Source organism: Nicotiana tomentosiformis, chromosome 4, assembly GCF_000390325.3.
Source record: "Nicotiana tomentosiformis chromosome 4, ASM39032v3, whole genome shotgun sequence".
NCBI classification, from domain to species: Eukaryota; Viridiplantae; Streptophyta; class Magnoliopsida; order Solanales; family Solanaceae; genus Nicotiana; species Nicotiana tomentosiformis.
This window is the reverse complement of record NC_090815.1, coordinates 125,336,771-125,354,444: the sequence shown is the minus strand read 5'-3', so window position 1 is coordinate 125,354,444 and position 17,674 is coordinate 125,336,771. Positions and strand designations below refer to the sequence as shown.

The 17,674-nt window shown below is 36.1% G+C and overlaps 1 protein-coding gene across 1 annotated transcript; it reads right to left on the bottom strand.

The window, feature by feature from the left end:
* Window positions 1-248: 248 nt before the first annotated feature.
* Window positions 249-16,931, bottom strand: LOC104108012 (RNA cytidine acetyltransferase 1-like). The gene is made up of 26 exons (XM_009616968.4): window positions 16,731-16,931; window positions 16,550-16,641; window positions 15,514-15,685; window positions 15,258-15,380; window positions 14,820-14,993; window positions 14,470-14,580; window positions 12,407-12,540; window positions 11,987-12,080; window positions 11,588-11,686; window positions 11,021-11,157; window positions 10,673-10,767; window positions 9,906-10,029; window positions 9,736-9,823; window positions 9,531-9,630; window positions 9,383-9,435; window positions 8,883-9,059; window positions 7,408-7,445; window positions 4,043-4,136; window positions 3,536-3,715; window positions 3,321-3,429; window positions 2,850-2,919; window positions 2,626-2,773; window positions 1,602-1,730; window positions 1,297-1,422; window positions 960-1,025; window positions 249-881 (listed from the first exon to the last, which is right to left on the bottom strand). Exons 1-26 carry the CDS (start codon window positions 16,833-16,835, stop codon window positions 627-629), a joined length of 3,093 nt encoding a protein of 1,030 aa, XP_009615263.1. The 5' UTR covers window positions 16,836-16,931; the 3' UTR covers window positions 249-626.
* Between the last annotated feature and the right edge of the window lie 743 nt (window positions 16,932-17,674).

The following is a 17,674-nucleotide window of genomic DNA, read 5'->3' as shown; positions in this document are numbered from 1 at the left end:
TAAAGATAAAAGAGTGTCATATAAATTAGGAAGGGGAAGATACAAAATACACCCTCACATGCTTACCAGGTGAGGGAACTCACCCCATGTGACAAGATTTTTTTTGTGTTTAAACGGCACATTAGAAATGAGGGTGAAGTGTCCAAAAGGACCAAAGCTAAGATGAGGTGTTAAAATAAAATTAAAAAATTGGAGTCAATTTAGAGGGGTTGAAAATTCCGCCAAGGAGAGCTTCTATAAGACTGAAGGACAAGACAACTAGTATCCCTATCCTATTTACATAGTCAAAAGATATTCCAAGAATATTTTACATTTGCCAAGATAAATTCACAAAATTGGGATGAACCTATAAATCATGCATAAATAGTGGTGATGGTTGTAATTTCTATGGAAATATGCAGCGAGATGCATAATGGCGCTCTACTCAACCCTTGCCATAAATTAATAAGAGAGACTGCCGAGGAAATGAAGTTGGCATTGAAAACGAAAGGTAACTCTATCGTCATAAGGTAGGTCTGCATTCACACTACCCTTCCCAGACTCCACTTGTGGGATTACACTTGGTTTGTTGTTGTTGTTGTAGTAGTATTGAAAACGAGAGGGAAGAACTTAGTGTGCCAACAAGATCAACTCCTCATCTTCTTACTTGATTTTAATCCAGAATGGTTTTTGTTTCTTTTCTTGCCACTCTTTTCAGTCTCCGGCTCGGAATGCTTCTCAAGCTTGAATTTGTTGGATTTTACACTGATTACACCACCAGGAACTATCTTCCCACCACCATTCTGGAGAGCATTTTCAAAATCAGCTTCTCTGTCCACTATAGCGAACTGCTGAAATAGTTCTGGATTCAACAAACCGTCCGACTTGGCTTTCATCTCATCCTACATATGATCTTAGGTAAGTAGAGAACTTTCCAAGCGGGGGAAAACTTGCAGAGACGATAGTAAGCATTTTCAAACCTGGACTTTCTTTGCAGCATCGCAGAGATCTTCATCCACAGATATAGAATGTGGTTCCATCTTAATCTAAAAACAAGCAAGAAAAGTGAATGTTCAGCAAAGACAGATGAGCAGAAGATAAGCAGTTACAGTGCCTCAACTGCTCTTTGATTAAAACTAAATTGTTCATATTTCGAGGCAAACTAACACGAGAAGTGTTGGAATATTTGCTTATGTTGACTAATTGATACACAGCATTATGACACATGCAGATATTGTTCGCTTGTTAATGTTAGATTATTTCAACTGCTCTTAGCATAGGACGTACGCGAGAGTGAAATATAACTCATCTACTTACCACTTTAAGCTGAGATACAGTTGAGTCAATTTCTTTTGATGTTAGATTATTTAGGTATTTGCAAAGCCTCTTCATGACTTTCATGAACAAGGACAATATCTGCTGCCTTTCCAAATTCATTTCTCCCTGTAAAATAAGAATTAAAAAGAGTAAACTCAGAGCACTGGAATTCATTAATGAAAGTACCTTATTTTGGATGCAAAGGAAAACTAGCCGCCTAAACAAAAAGGAGAAGGGTATTTCACTGTCCACGGTCTGACAGTGTAGAATAAACTATTAAAATAAACACTAGCAAGCAAGCACACCTCTATTTCAGGGATGTCTTTGTGCTGCAGGCCATAGCAAAGCAAAAGCGAAGCCTGGGCATATGAAAGTGATACTGGCAAATGCTCCAAAAAATACATGCGCGCAAGTTTTTGAGCAACATCTCGAATCTGTGAAAAAATAGCTCATGCAAATATTTAACATGGAAAATATGCAAAAAACCAAATGTCAGGCGCTTTTGAGATATTTAAATATCGCAGAATTAAAGGAAAGGTAGTTTTATCCTCCTTAGATGTTATGTCCACACACAAAATATTGGGCACTTTTGAAGGGTTTTTGTGCGGCGGCCACATCTTTTATCCCTTTATTTCTTTCCCCTGTTATATTATTGGTCTTTCTAATTCTATGCACCGGATAACATGACCCTTTGTGATCTCCATGCTTAAAATTCTTTAGATATCAAATATCTAATTATAGGATTTTCTTCCCATGTATCAAATTAGAACTTCAACCTTTATAACTGAAGACCTAGACACAAAACAGACAAAGAGAGGACAACGATACACCTGCTATTAAATTATAAAGAAATATAACAGACATATTTCACATATCATTTTTGGTTCAGAATTTTCTTGTTGCCAAAAGTAATATGTACCAATATGAGTTACCTAAAAGTGAATTCCAGTTGATTAATGGTGTTTCAAATTGGAGAGATGCACAACTTTAAGCTCTTTTTGGTGTTTCAAGTTGTTCAGGCATGTTTACCACTATGTTTTTCTTCTTAATCACAAGCTCAATATGATTGTAGATACTGAAACATACATCTCAATAGTGCACCAGAGAATATTCTATCACTACTTGATATAGCATATTTTCATCTCATCACCAATTGAGATCTAACCAGGAGAAGTCAATCAGGTTGTTTGAGTGGCTCAAAGTACTCAGGTTCTTTCTATAATGTGACTGTTGGTAATAGGACGTCCACCGACTTAACACTGTATTACATGATATCTTGCTTCACTACTTAATATAACGTATTTCTTCCCTAAGCAACTCATTTCTTACCAAGGGATAGTCAATTAGGCTATTTGAGTAAGCTTCAAGCCTCTTCATCTCATGAGGTTCCAAAACAAACTTCATGAAGTTTAAGAATTCACTTGAAGCAGAAGCAGTAGGGTCCTGCTCGACAAAATTGATCTTCGGATCAAAGACACTGCACGATTATGGCCATCATAAGAATATGTAAAGAGACATACATATTAACTAAACACCAAAATATTCAATTTTACCTCATAGCAAGCTTGTAGTTCATCTTCCGGTAGGTAGAACCCAACAGTTCGACTAACCTTCGCTTGTATTCTGAGAATGTTATAGACAACATCAATATATCGAAAGAAAAAGAAGAAGAAAAGAACTAATAGAATAAATATTAGCTACTACAAGATCTGCAGGTAGTTAGATTGACGGGAAGCGGATAGAAAGGAAGGGAGATAAGAAAGTGAGGGGGCACCACATGAAAACTTGTATATCTCTGTTTTCTCCAAAATTTGAACCGGGGTGAGGAAGACAATTTTCACCTCCTCGATGAGATATTTTATAATTCCAGAGGTTGCTTGTAATAAGAAGTCACTACTCTCTTGACAATGTAAAAAAACTAGGGAACATATATTAGGAATCATAAAATTTGTGTTCCTTTTTATCATTGCAAAAGATTCTTCCATCTCCTTTAAATTTTCGAGAAGAACAAAAGCAACTGATACCTCGGTAGTAGGGACCATAAAAGCCACACGCATCTGACCCAGCAGCTTCAACATCATCATTTTTCAATGCCTTCAAGACCATGCATGTGTATTCACCAGTTACGCTGTTCTGATTCATCCAATCATATGTTATCCAATCATATGTTTGATCACAATTAGTCCTCAATAGCAAACATCTAAAGAGAATTTCAGGAACAAAGGACTCCGAGACTTACCGGGGCATTGCCTATGAAAAATGGAGCAAACTTATGTTTTCTCCAAAAGCGGAAGAGATCCAATGTAAGTCCAAATGAGACCCCAAGGTAATGGAGCCTTTCAGGCCGTCTTTCACGTAATGGGACAAGCAAAGGAGGAAGATCTGTTCTTGATGTTATATTTTCTTCGAGCAAAGAGAACTGAAAGGAAGGTAGTTTGAATTCAAGAACAATTACCTAAAAAGGTTCTAATTCCAAATAGAAGTTTTCTAGATTTTTCAACCATCTCACTTGCCATATTACAGATAATGGTCAATCAGAAGGCCTTAACATGATATATCATGCACTACAAAGTGCTATGCAGACAAACCACATCAACATGAAGCAACGACAGATTCAGTGAGTAATAGTATTATGATTTAACATTGTTAAAAATTAGTACCTTTTGCAGTTTTCGAACACCCAAATGATAACAGGAAAGCCCGTAACCTAAAGCACAAGTTGCAAAATTAGATCAAATAGGAATACCTTCTCTGCAGCTTCAGTTACATTGACTTGCGGAGTCTCCAGAGCATCTTCTGTCTCTACTTCAGATAATTGAGTCAACTGACCCTCAAAGTACCTATTAACAGTAAATTAACTTATTGTGCCTCAAAAAATCTATGTAGGAAAGATAAGCAATAACCTACTACGTGAACGACGAATAGAAGGGAAAAAAACAGAGTGGAGAAGAACTGGCTTTTAATTTTTGATGGGCTGCATATATATATAGAGAGAGACATATACATATATACGACTTTCGCTAACCTACTACATGGTTGTAGCAGGTTTCCTTAAATACCCTGCCAACACATTAAATAATAACAATGAGAGGGCTTTTTGGTCTTTCTACCTAAATTTAAACCCAATATTTTTATCCACTATGTTTTTTTCCCTTCTCTCTGTCGTCCATTGTGAAACCAAAGCAACACCTGGGGCCCGGGGTTGTTAGTGGTTTCAGCATGTATTAAGACTGTCATTAACAAGTTGTGTAATGAATGAGATAATGCTTGTTCTGATAAACACCAGAGATACTTGGAGAAGCTGAAATCGATGAAGGAGATACACTTTGCGGAAAATGGTGTATTTGGAAAATTTCTCAACTGAGGGGGGTGGAAGGAGGGCACCGACACAGAAGTTGAGACCATAGATAATTTTATCAAATGATTTGGGTGGAGAGCGGTACTTTCTAATTCTTTTATAGGACGGAATTAGCAGAGGTTAATTTGAGTTTCTTGTTCAATGTGTATATATGCGTGTGTGTGTCTGTGTTTGGGGGGGAGGGGAGGGGGTGTTTGGTGTTTGCTAACACACTATTGTGCTATAGCCCACGCCATTATCATATAAAGACATTCCTCAGCATATATTTCTTGTAAGATAGAGTGATGAACTGGTTACGAGGGTATTTTTGTAAACAAATAATTCTTTTAAAAATTGTGTAATGCTTTAATAAATCAAACCAAGCAATGGATAAGAAATATGTCAGCATAACTAATGCAAACATACATAATACAAGCATTACTAATACAACCCATTCAGCATTATTCTTATGCACCCTACCAAACGACCCCTACATGAGTGTAGTAGCGAACACCATCCTTATCAAAAGTGAGGACGTTTCTGTCCTTTCATTAGATAAATTAAAACCAAACACACCCTCCTCTATTCTTCGCTCATCCCTCCCGCCTTCTTCTTTCTCTACCCTTGTGAATTCCTCCGCTCCGCCAGCTCCAATCATGTTTCAGTTCAAGTTTCTCTATTCTCACATTAGAGCTCATAAAAATTAAAAGCCACAAATTCAAACAATATTTTGGTGTCAAATGGTAATCACTGAAAGATGAATGCCGCCCATTTACAATAAATTGAAGTAATTTATGTTTAGTAAAAATTGAGAAAAATCAGAAAATAACATAACGGGGGAGAAATAAAGGGTAAATGGGCTTACTTTCAGTATAAACATATGAACTGAAAGGATGGAATTACTTAGAATTGTCACATCATTCACCGGAGGATTAAAGTGTGTGATAATGACTTGAACTCTCTTTCTCTTTAGGGCATTTCTACTTAAAACCTCTCTTTCTATTTTGCTTCTCCGAGGATTGAAGGGATCTGAAGTGATTACCATTTAGCTTCATAGTCCCTTTAACTTGACTTTTTTTTCCTTTATATAGTTTTTCATGAAATTCTTGATGATTACCCATGAACAAACTATTCTTAATGATTACCCAAACAAAGAGATAACTCTTTTTTTTTATAGAATGATAACAGTAAAACAAAGAGTTTACTCTTAAGTTCAATGTGTGGGAGAATAGGGCTTCTTGCTATCCAAAAGCTACCTTGATAGCATGAGGGAGGGAAAAGGTTTATTATGTTAGCTTCCAGATGATGAGAAGTTGTCTCCATTTTAAATAATTAGTTGCCTTGGTGATGGATGAATTGACTCGACATATTCAAAGGGAGGTACCCTGGCCTATATTATTTGCAAATGACAGTAATGATTGACGAGACACGCGGCAGAGTTATCGATAAATTGGGGGTTTGGAGATAAACCCTAGAGTCTAAAGGTTTCAGGTCGAGCAGGACTAAAACAAAGTACATGGGTGCGAGTTCAATGACGCATCACATGAAGCGGATGGGGAAATGAGGATTGATACACATGTCATTTCCAGGAGAGGAAGCTTCAAGTATCTTAGGTCAATAATTCAAGGAAATGGGGAGATCGACGATGATGTCACACATCGTATTGCAGCGGGGTAAATGAAATGGAGACTTGCATCTGATGTCCTATGTGATAAGAATGTGCCACCAAGACTTAAAGGTAAGTTATATTTAGTGGTTATTAGACCAACTATGTTGTATGGGGCAGAGTGTTGGCCAATCAAGAACTCACACGTTCAAAAGATAAAAATAACGAAAATGAAGATGCTTAGATGGATGTGTGGGCATACTAGGAGAGATAAGATTAGCAACGAAGATATACTAGGCAAAATGGGAGTGGCCTCCGTGGTGGACAAAATGCGGAAAGCGAAGCTAAGATGGTTTGGGCATTTGAAGAGGAAGAGCATTGATACCCCAATGAGGAAGTACAAGAGGTTGGCAGTGATAGGTCTAAGGAAAAGTAAAGGTAGACCGAGGAAGAGTTGGAGAGAGGTGATTAGACAAGATATAACACATCTTTAGCTCAACGAGGACATGAAGCTAGATAAGAGAACATGGAGTAGAAGGTTAGTAGGTAGTCGAGCATTTTCTCTCTTTTCTGTGGGAGACATGGTTCTAGTTTAGAGCACCTTATCTGCTCCCTCTTCGTCTTATCAGTGTTATTATTATTATTATGTTATTATTATCTTATGCTTCAAATTTATTACTACTGTTGTTTCTTTTACTTTTGTTACCTTTACTATTTTTGTTGTCAATACTTTCTTTTATTCAGTATTTTCATCTCAACTTTTTTTTACTCTTGTATTTTTTAAACCTGTTTGAAAACGTTTTTCTTGAGCCGAGTGTCTATCACAAGCAGCCTCTCTACCTCACACAAGGTAGGGATAAGGTCTGCGTACACACCATTCTCCCCGAACCTCACTAGTGAGATCACATTGGATACGTTTTTGTTGTTGTTATGGTTCCAACCTACTACACTCCCCCCCCCCCCCCCCCCCACATATATATATATATATATATATATATATATATATATATATATATATATATATATATGCAGCACCAGTATGCATAACAAGCATCAGCCTGTGGAGTAGCTTAATCTTTCACAAATTATAGAAAGCAAATGTGATCAAAGCAACTGTCAAAATCATATGGAAACCGGAAGATGTGAGACTTGTGAAATTTGATGCTACCTGGTTAGGAGTTCAACCGCAACAGAACCATAACCCATCTGCAACACCACAGTGAGACATGGTTAGACATGCTGATAAAGTAAGGAATAAAATGATCGAAAATTATCAAAAACCTCCCTCCATGTCTGCTTTTAAACACAAACTATGCAGACCTTATTTCAATGAGATGGGTTAAGATGACAAGACTTCTGTCATATTCCAAATCTATCTATATGCAGCTTTAATTATCAGTGATAAATTTTGTATGGCAAACAAATCTCCCCTTAAAACTCTTTTTATACTACAAAATTGGTGTGAAACCTTCACTAATCTCTTCAACAATAACAAAATGTAAAACAATCTTCCTCCTGATAGAACAAATCAACTAATAATGACGATGGGTTAAGCAGACCGAGAAGAACTTCTGTATTTAGTCACCAATAAACATTTTGTTGCTCAGTGATTTTGAGCGTGAAGCAAAAAAAAAAAAAAAGCGACAAGGGGTTGTTTCGCTTAAAGCGTGAAGCGAAGCAGTAGCTTCATTGAAGTGAAGTGCAATAAAAAAGTATATCAAAATAAACCTTAGAGCACATGAAAAAACACAGAGAGAAAAAGAAAAATAAATAAATAAATAAAATTCAATTAAATTAACAAACTAAAAAAAGAAATAGAATAATTTAAAAATTCAATTAGATTAACAAAGTGAAAAAAAAGAGAGAAGACAAATAAATAAATTCAATTAAATTAACAAACTGAAAAAGAAGAAATAGAACCATCTAAAGAATTCAATTAAATTAACAAAGTAAAACAAAAAGACAAACAAATAAATAAAAGAAGAAGAAATTATTCTATTCCTTTTCTCTGTAAAAAAAGTAAAATGTCCACCTTCTTAAAAAAAATCCACCTTTTTAAAATAAAAAATAAAAAATGCACGCCTCCCTCGCTGAAGTAGCTGCACACGCTTCATGCTTCAGTGGACGAAGCGCTCGCTTCATTAAAACCACTTCGCCTCAGTCATCTGAAGCGGACTACCCTTTGCTTTACCGCTTCAACGCTTCCTCCAACACTGTTATTGCCTTCTTAAGGTTTTTGTTTAAGTACTATAATTATACTGTAATCTATTCTTTAGGATGTAATGTTATGGCTCTATTGGTTTTACACATGTAAGTGAATTTAACTTTTTTAGGTTTAAATTGGTTACATTTGACAAATACAACAGTATATGCAATTTTAATAGAAGTACCCCTGCCATATTATCAAGTGCATGAAGAATGGTAATTAAAAATTAGTAAAAAATATAGCATGAAATTCTTGAAGTTGAAAGTTTTATTCTCTTTTCCTAGGTCTCTTCTTCCAATATCAAACTATTTGTCTTTTAATGCGAAACAAGGAGGTTCCCTAACATCTTAAACCACGAAGGAGATCAATATGACAAAGATAAACCTAGAGGGAAGTCTCAGAAGTTTTTCATAATTTTTTGAATTGGTAAGCATTACCCTCATGGCATTCGGATGTATAGCAATGCGTACGATGCGGGCACCTGAAAGGCTTGGGAATACGTCATCAGCAAACTGCTGGGAGAACTTCCAAGGTATCTGATCTCCAAAGGGCTGGTGACCTTCCCTTAGAGCTCTTTTAGCCGACTCTTGGGTGATTTGCCCCTCCAGGCAGACCTGTGTGTTTAAATCAAATTAAGACATAGATCAAAAACTCTTAGTGCTGCTTCTTTGATTCCAAGAAACTGTTAAGTTGAAATAAATACCACCTGTTTAATTCTCAGAAGAACTAAATTGAACCAGAAAAAAAAAGCACGAAGAAAAAGTAATCTATATCAAGTAAATCTTCAAAGTTCGTGTCTCTAACAAATAAGGCTTATGATATCATGAGAGATAAACACAGACAATGTCATTGTTCGAGGCCAACGAGTACTGTCCTTATCAGAAAGGACTTAAGAAATCAACCTTACATGATTGACTTATCAAACAAGACCCCTAACCTGGATGACACACAGAATATCAGGAAGACGATTTTCTGATTCATCAACAGAACCTGTGAAAACAATAGTTAGGCGCTCTTGCATTTACTTAATGCGCAATTAATCTATTATGTTCTATTGAAAAAGCATCAACTGGTTTTAATCATACCAAGTAGCACAAACAAGTGGTGAGCTGGAGCATCAGCCATCAATTGTAAATCATTTGGAGAATTTTTGTAATGCGAAGCAACATAGAGGGCCATCATTCGCTGCAAATGTTTCAATGCAAAAGGATCACAATATATCAAAGTTGACCAAGCAAAAATCAGCCTAACTGTAAACAATACATTACTTCAAGAGGAAAGGTGATTTACCTGCAGAAATAACTCACTATCTTTATGATAAGAGAAAAGTGTGTCCCGGTTAACGTAGTAGAGATCACAATCACCCGGTTGTGGTAACCTGGTGAAAATAGGAGAATTGTAACTGGAGATAAAGCATGGTTGACTTCTGTAGGAACTAGGTTAAGCCAAAGATGTTTTACCTTCTGATACTTGGGATAGTATTTGTAACATCCAAACAGAGCAAAGCATTAAGCCATCGTTCAATGCGATCGCCAGATGCATATCTAATGGATTCACTCAATTCTATCTTTTTAAAAAGCCGACCTACATTTGAGGGGAAAACTTAGAGTTTAAACAACTAGACGAAAGAAACAAGATTTTGCACAGACCTTTGACAGTTGATCATACCACTACTTCAAACATGGATAATCATGAGAGGCAAAAGTACATCATAGAAAAAGAGTGACACTTATGAATGAACAAAGCCCTGAGAGAAAGCAATATATTTTTAAAGACAAGAGCGTATTGTCAGCATTTAATTAAATTGGAACGTCCAGTCATAGAAAACTTTCCATCATTTAAATTCACAGGTGGACCTGCAAGAACATTGGAGTTGGAATATTTTAAAAGCATGTATTATAATTATATACTTTGAATAACTCCAGCTTTATTCACCAAAATACTTGGTTTTAGTTGCAAACATTCAGTCATAGACCTGCATTGCCCAAGGCACAATTTAAGGCATGAATTAAGATAAGAAAGACTATGTTATTTAACAAAAACAGGCACAATTCCAGATGTATCTCCTGGCCTTTAGTAACTATAAGGAGTTCCGAACCCAATAGCACTGCTCTCTCATCTCAGTTTTCTTTGCTTACCTAGTTCCTCCTGATACCATTATTTCAGGCCACATGGACTCTACGCACCATAAGTCGAGTGATGACTAGCAAAACTGGAGCTGAAATACCTGAAAGTGCATTGTCTGCACTTTTGGACTTCTGACTTTGTTCCTCTAGTTGCTGCAGCAACTTCAATGATAAGGATCTTCCAGTACCTTCATAGCTTTTAAAAAGATAACAGGAATAGATTCATCATCAGCGCCGTTAACCCCAGGGTAAACACACAGGACTGTCAGAAATATTCTTCTGCCGTATAAGTGAGTAAAAAACAAAACTACAAGAAGAAACATATATTGGTAAAGGAGGTTCTTTGGTGTAAGAAACAAAACTACAAGAAGCAACATATATTGGCAAAGGAGGTTCTTTGGAGAGCATAACATTACTAGAAGGAAACTAAGCAGAACACTGCCTCATACCCGTTCACAGTTGATGCAAGGAAGACGAGGTATGGACCAAGCAAAGATCTGACAACAGGTAATGGAATAGCTGCTGCTTCATCAACCACCAACAATTCCACTTGTGATAGCTTTTCATGCTCATGTGGTAGTATATACTGGCATTGCATAAATGATGCAGAGAATATCAGAAACTCAGACAAAAGGAAAATTAATTGCATTACACATGATAAAGTACATCAATGATCGGATACTTGCAAAAACGCTTTGCAAATAATGAACAATACGGGTGTAAAAGATACATATGTTTGTAAGAATAGGAAAAATAATAGTTTAGTAATACCAATATATTGACAACCTTAAGAGAACACAGTAGCACAAGAGAGAAATACAAGAAATCTAGCCAGCATACAGAAATCACCACCAAGAGGAATTAAATTAGAGCAAGCTTTCAAAATGCCATCTAATGTTCAGGGACAACAGAAGGTGCAGAAAGTGATATCAGATTCCAGGATTATTCCCGCACGAATGAGCTTGGGAAATGGAAGAGCCATTATCATGATATAACTCTTCCCCAATATTACTGACCTGAATTGTTTGTCTGTGCTGCTTATAGATGTTGATCCTCACGATAGATTTTTTAAACTCCGGATTATTGCTTATCACAATATCATAATCAAGGTGTTCCTGTAAAATAAGCATATAGTAAGTTACAACATCTCTATATACCATCAGCAGAATGTGAAATCAATCACAGATACCAACTATATGTGAGACAGGGAAAAATCCCTTACACGAGAACTTTAAGAAAATCTTATACCATGTTTATGTTTTTACGCATATTTCAGTAGGGGAAGCATTTTCTCACTTAAAAGGACTTGAAGGGCCAAATGGCTGACTCGAAAGGAAAAATAACATCCCTGGAAAAGATAGATTTCATAGAGACTGAAAATCGACCCTGCTCAAACAGATATATCTGCCTCTTACCTTGTACTCGAGCATGGCGAAACCCTTGCAGACAAAGTCAAACAGAGTTTTCAGATTTTCAGGACTAGGCGCTGTTACATAAATATTGGAATACCTGAAATAGCGAACTATAGAAGTTAGTAAAGCACAAAGTAGGATCACAGAGGAACCCAAGGGTGTAGCTTAGTGGCCAATGAAATGGGCGGAGAACCATGAGATCTCAGGTTCAAACCCCAGTAGAGACAAAAAATACTAGGTTACTTCTTCCCATCTGTCTAAGCCTTGAGGGACAGAGTTGCCCGGTACCTGTTGCGGGTGGGGGTAGCGGGTATCTGGTGTATTTAATCGAGGTCCGCGCAAGCTAGCCCGGACACCACCGTTATCCAATAAAAAGGTAGGATCACAGAGAGGAATGAATATTGAAACCAAAACCAGATTTACCCTGCAGCAACAGCCCCTGCAATTGCCAACCCAAGAGCAGCTGACTTCCCCCGGCCACGAGCAGCAAGCAGAGCAACAGTACTTCGGAGCGTCTTATCCAGGATAGCGTCAAGAAATGTGATCACTGCTTTTCCCTATTTCATACTGTTTGATTAATAGCACCTTACAGTAATAGGACAAAAAAGTTTAAATTGCGGTGGACAGACAACTGCTATTTATGTTGAACTCGGTATTACAAAGTTAGATATTGAATCCATCCATTTAAGCTAGTAAAAATGGTTCTTTCAAAAATTTACTAAACAATTAGAAAAGACTTAAAGATTTATTTAATGAAAGCATGGAAGAACAAGAAGTCATTTTTTATGAAAGGGAAATGTAGGAACTCCAACAGATAATAATTGACGCAAGGAGGACTTAACATGCTAATAAAATTACTAACTTCAAGATTCAAAGCCCACAAAGCGATATTTCTTTATCAGCAAGTCATATTCTTTTACTTAGTGAGTGAAGCTCTGTTCTATTTATCAAAAGTCGTGAAGCTTTATTTTATGAGCGATTGGCCCAACCGAACTGCATGATTCTACAACAAAAGGATTTGCACAATTCAACCAGCGGCTTCTTTAGTCTGCATTCATTATCAACACTTTGGATGGAGAAATCTACTTTTGGTGATTTCATCAAAAATTAAGAAAAAATCATATTAGATCTTTTAAGTGCTGACAACTCTCACAATTTTGACTTGTTGACAGTTAATTTTCAATCCAAAAAAGTAGGAAAAGAATTATTCAAACAGAGAAGGAAAAAAACCGGTACAAGCACCAATAATGATTAAGCTTTAAATCAACAAGCTCAAAGTTTTGGACAAGTTCTTATGTATGGTTGTACTTACTACAGCACCCACTTTTTTTTTAATAAGGTAAATAATTTTATTAACAATTGGGGTGAACCCTGTATACAAGCCATATACCAAAAGAAGAGAACCTATACCAAAATATGGTTCTCCACAAAAGAGGCCCAATCCTCTATACAAACCGGAACCTCATGATTACACCAAAAATAAACGAGAAACAAAAGACTATATTGCAATTTTCTAAAATCTTGTTCCACCTCTTCAAATGACCTCCTATTCCTCTCTCCCCAAATAACCCACATGATTGCTAAGGGGGCAACGCTCCATGACCTAGGGTTCCTACTCCCCCTCATGCGAACCCAAATATGCAACGCCTCCTTCACTGCGCCTGCCATCACCCATAGTATCCCAAACAAGTAATGACCAACTTCCACAACCGATTAGCCACTTGACAATGCAATAAGAGATCACCTACATCTTCGCCCAAGCTCTTGCGCATGAAACACCAAATAACATGAATAATCCTCCCCTTAGATTTTCTACTGTCAAAATCAAACCCCTTGCTGCAAACCACACGAAGAAACACACCATTCTAGGTGCTTTGGGAATCCCAATAGAGCGAAGAGGAAAAATATGCTCCTCCCTCTCTCTCTCTCTAGCAGCCTCTTATAAAAAGATTTATCAGAGAAAATACCCTCCCTACCCTCTCGACACCTCCACATATCGGATATATTATTTGACGAATCCCACCCATACAATAACTCGATCAAGTTGTGGAACTCTTCTATCTCCCAATGTTGTAGGTTCCTCCGAAATCTCAAATCCCAAAGAACTATCCCCTTATGCTATCTATTTTTTTTTTAAAAATCCTCCTATTAACTGCGTATTGTCTGATTACTTAGTGATCCTAGTTACCAGTGGTTGCAACCAATCCAACATTACGCCACAAAAGAAAAGGACAAAGTGTCCACCGTAAATGTAAATTTTACCAATTATCAAGTCATTATCTCCTGTTAATCTTGTGTTCTATACAACCTTATCAAGAAAATAAAATCTTGTGTTCTATACAATAACTCAGTTAAACATCTACCTTGCATGCAAGTAACTCTTATCCTGGGGTTAGTTCCACATAGTCTAGTAAATGGCTACGAATGACATATTCAGAGAACAATTGAAAAAACAAATGCCAACTTTTACAGTTCAAGTAACTAACCTGGTCCAAGGTACAGCATTTACGAATAAGAGGACCAACAGGGAAGTCTTCATTCAATTGTTCTTTTAAATTCCTTAATTCCCTTTCTGCTTCTGAAAGCCCCTCAGAATCCTTTATCAAAGAAAGAATCATGAATGCTTATATCAAGAGATTATCAAAGATAGTTACCTTGTACTAAAAGTGACTCCGGAAATAGTAATTCTTTCACAGTTCAACATCTGATATGGTGTAATTATATATGAGAACTATAATTTATATGGACTATCATCTAAATCAATGCCTATCATCTAAGATATAGAAAACAGTAAATAGTACGACTCATGATCGAACCGATCCAGGAAGAACTTTACCTCTTGAATTGGAACAGCAGTAATATTCTTCATGTGGAAGGAGATTGGTAGAGTTTGTAATTCATCATTCATGACAATACATGTTTCACATGATGCAATAGAGAGTATAAAACGCTCATTAAAGCGAGGGGTAGCGTGTGCATGGGATTCCGTACGAAATCTGTTGTGAACATCCTGCATTTTCACAAAACTACAGTGAGTCTTACGATTAAGCACGCATTGAAAACCAATTAGCAATCTGCAAGCCAGTAGTAGCTTCTTCATTCAAATACTCTTCTTCTTGTGTGTGTGTGTGAGAGAGATCAGTTGAAATCTTATTTTACAATAAAGAGCAAGAAAAAAACAAATAAGAAGTAAAAAGGGAAGGGACATCATGAATCTACTACTTATTCAAAGTTTTCCGGCCTAGAAAGCAGAGCAGTTGGGACTGGAGTGTACCATGGCCATGGCGTAGAGGCTCTTAAGAGAGGACAAAGTGCGAATCAACAATAAAATTAGCCCACCACCTTCAACTGTCTCTATTGTTCTCGCAAGAAGATTGGGTGTCAAAACCTCGAAATCCTAGAACATCATAGAGGAAAAGAAATGAAATATTCCAAAAGATCATGATTACATTTACATAGAGGCTTAAAAGAGGAAATAGGAAGTCGATTTGCTGCAAATAGTTCATGGAGATTTAAAACCTCTCATTTACCTGTAGTACACACATGCCATAAGTGTTTCCTAGAATTCTTTCTGAATCTCTATACAAGCAATAGCTGACGCCTCCCGTTTCAATGAAAAGTTCAAAAGGTTCTACTTTTTCAGGGTCCAGTAGTCCCCTCTGCATATATTTTTTCACTTGCTTCTTTCTCTTCTGCTTGTGACTGCAAAAAGACGATTGCCTCTATCACTGACAAACTGTCTAAATGACAAATAACATCCACTGGCAAACTGAGATGAACGCAGTGAGAAAAAAACACAGAACAAAGTCCTCACTAATCACTTGCAAGATAATCAACCCAATATAACAACCTCCACAAAAGAATGACCCTAGCATTCCTTCCAGTGCCTGAAAATTTGCCAGTAAATTTACTCCAGATATAAAGCTGAAACTAACTTTTCATGCAACAAATAGAGTGACTAAAGTTTCAAGACAACGACTACGCCTCAATCCAAACAAGTTGGGGTCAACTATATGAATCGTCACTGACAATGTTACTCCATATAAACTCATGGCAGGGCAATATTATCCAAAATAACAATAATAATAATAATAATAATAATAATAATAATAATAATAATAAAAAGTACTAGAATGCATTATATTGACATATAAATCTCTGAAAGGCTAAACAACTCCAATAAAAGCATAGGATGCAGTGACTAAAGTTCCAATATTTAATAATAATATTCCCTAACATCAAACTTCGACTATGCAGAATAACTGCTACAACAAAGTCAAGAATTTTGGTCAAGCAGCTCCATAGATTTTTCACAGTTTCTTAATGTCAAATAAAATCCATGGCAGTTTATACAAATTACAAATTTTAATCTATGCCTCTCTGACTTATTAAAGGCAGGAGGTAAGGGCTGCGTGCACACTAGCCTCCCCAGACCACACTTGTGGGATTGTTTTAATCTAACTTCCATATAGAATTAACAAATTCACATTTTAATAAAGGCAAAAATTAACAAAAACGACTATATCCATAATTAAAAAAAAAAATCGGAATAAGTAGAGAACCAACCTACTAAGTTCAAGTTTGTCCTTATAGCACCAAAGCACAGTAGGCCGTGACCTCACTAGAGCTTTACTCAACATGTAGTGCAAATTAACAATCTGTTATATAAAAAAGTGAAGAATCAGAATCAAGTTCAAATTTTTAACAACATTTACGCAGATAAAAAGGAGGAACGAAAAGTGCATGCCTGGTCACGGGATTTGTCACCAATCATGACAAACATAGAACGGTGACGATTTCTAACCCCATTCTCTATTAGGGTTCTAATGTGTTCATCCACTCTAATCCTCATTGTTTTCTACTAAGGGTTTTCTTTGTTTTCTACTAAGGGTTTTCTTCTAGCTCAACTGCTAGTAATATCTTTTAGGACTGCTATGTTTCTGTCTGCCGTTGGTATATTTATACATTTCCCTTGCCTATTTTCGGTATTTAATTTCTTAAAATTCTATAACTTTGATTTGTTAGGTTGGAATATTAAATAGTGCATAAAGCCATAGACCAAGTAAGATACTCATAAATATGAAAATAAAATATTGTAATATAATTTTATTTTTTTAAAAGCTAGAAATCAAAAATACTAAACCTAAACGAAAAAAAAAAAGTTGAAGCATAAGTAGGCAATTAAAAAAAGGGAAAAAGACAAGTATAGTGGAAAAAAGGTGGTAAAGGTTAAAGAAAAAAATAATGGAAAGTAAAATTTAGAACTTTAATAGTTATATTATAATTAATAATATGTGTGTTATGTAGCTTAGTATATATTTCAGTACGGTATTGGTATTTCGGTATTTTATTTTTAAATACAGAAAATACCAATTTTTTTAATAAAAATATACCAAATACTATATCATATATTAAAATATCGAATACCAAATATTAAAATTTTTGATTTCGATATGATAATTCGATATTTAGCAAATTATGTACAGTCGGATCTATGCTGGTCTACGTTCTTGTACTAGGGTTTAACGAGGATTTATGTGAATATAAGAACGTTCGAATTACAATTTTGTATTTAAGTTTAGGCAACACTGTAATTTTCACCGTAGTGTTTATTAGTTTATATAGGATAACAATTATTGTCATCCCTCAAGTTCCCCTTAAAAATCAAAAAACCTCCCACAAAATTGAATG

Excerpts from the sequence above, each read along its gene's own strand:
- LOC104108012 (XM_009616968.4), bottom strand. The coding sequence starts at position 16,835 with ATGAGGATTAGAGTGGATGAACACATTAGAACCCTAATAGAGAATGGG. Across the intron at positions 15,381-15,513 it reads ATGGCATGTGTGTACTACAG|GATTTCGAGGTTTTGACACC; the intron begins GTAAATGAGAGG and ends ATGATGTTCTAG. Across the intron at positions 3,430-3,535 it reads TTTTCATAGGCAATGCCCCG|AACAGCGTAACTGGTGAATA; the intron begins GTAAGTCTCGGA and ends TGGATGAATCAG.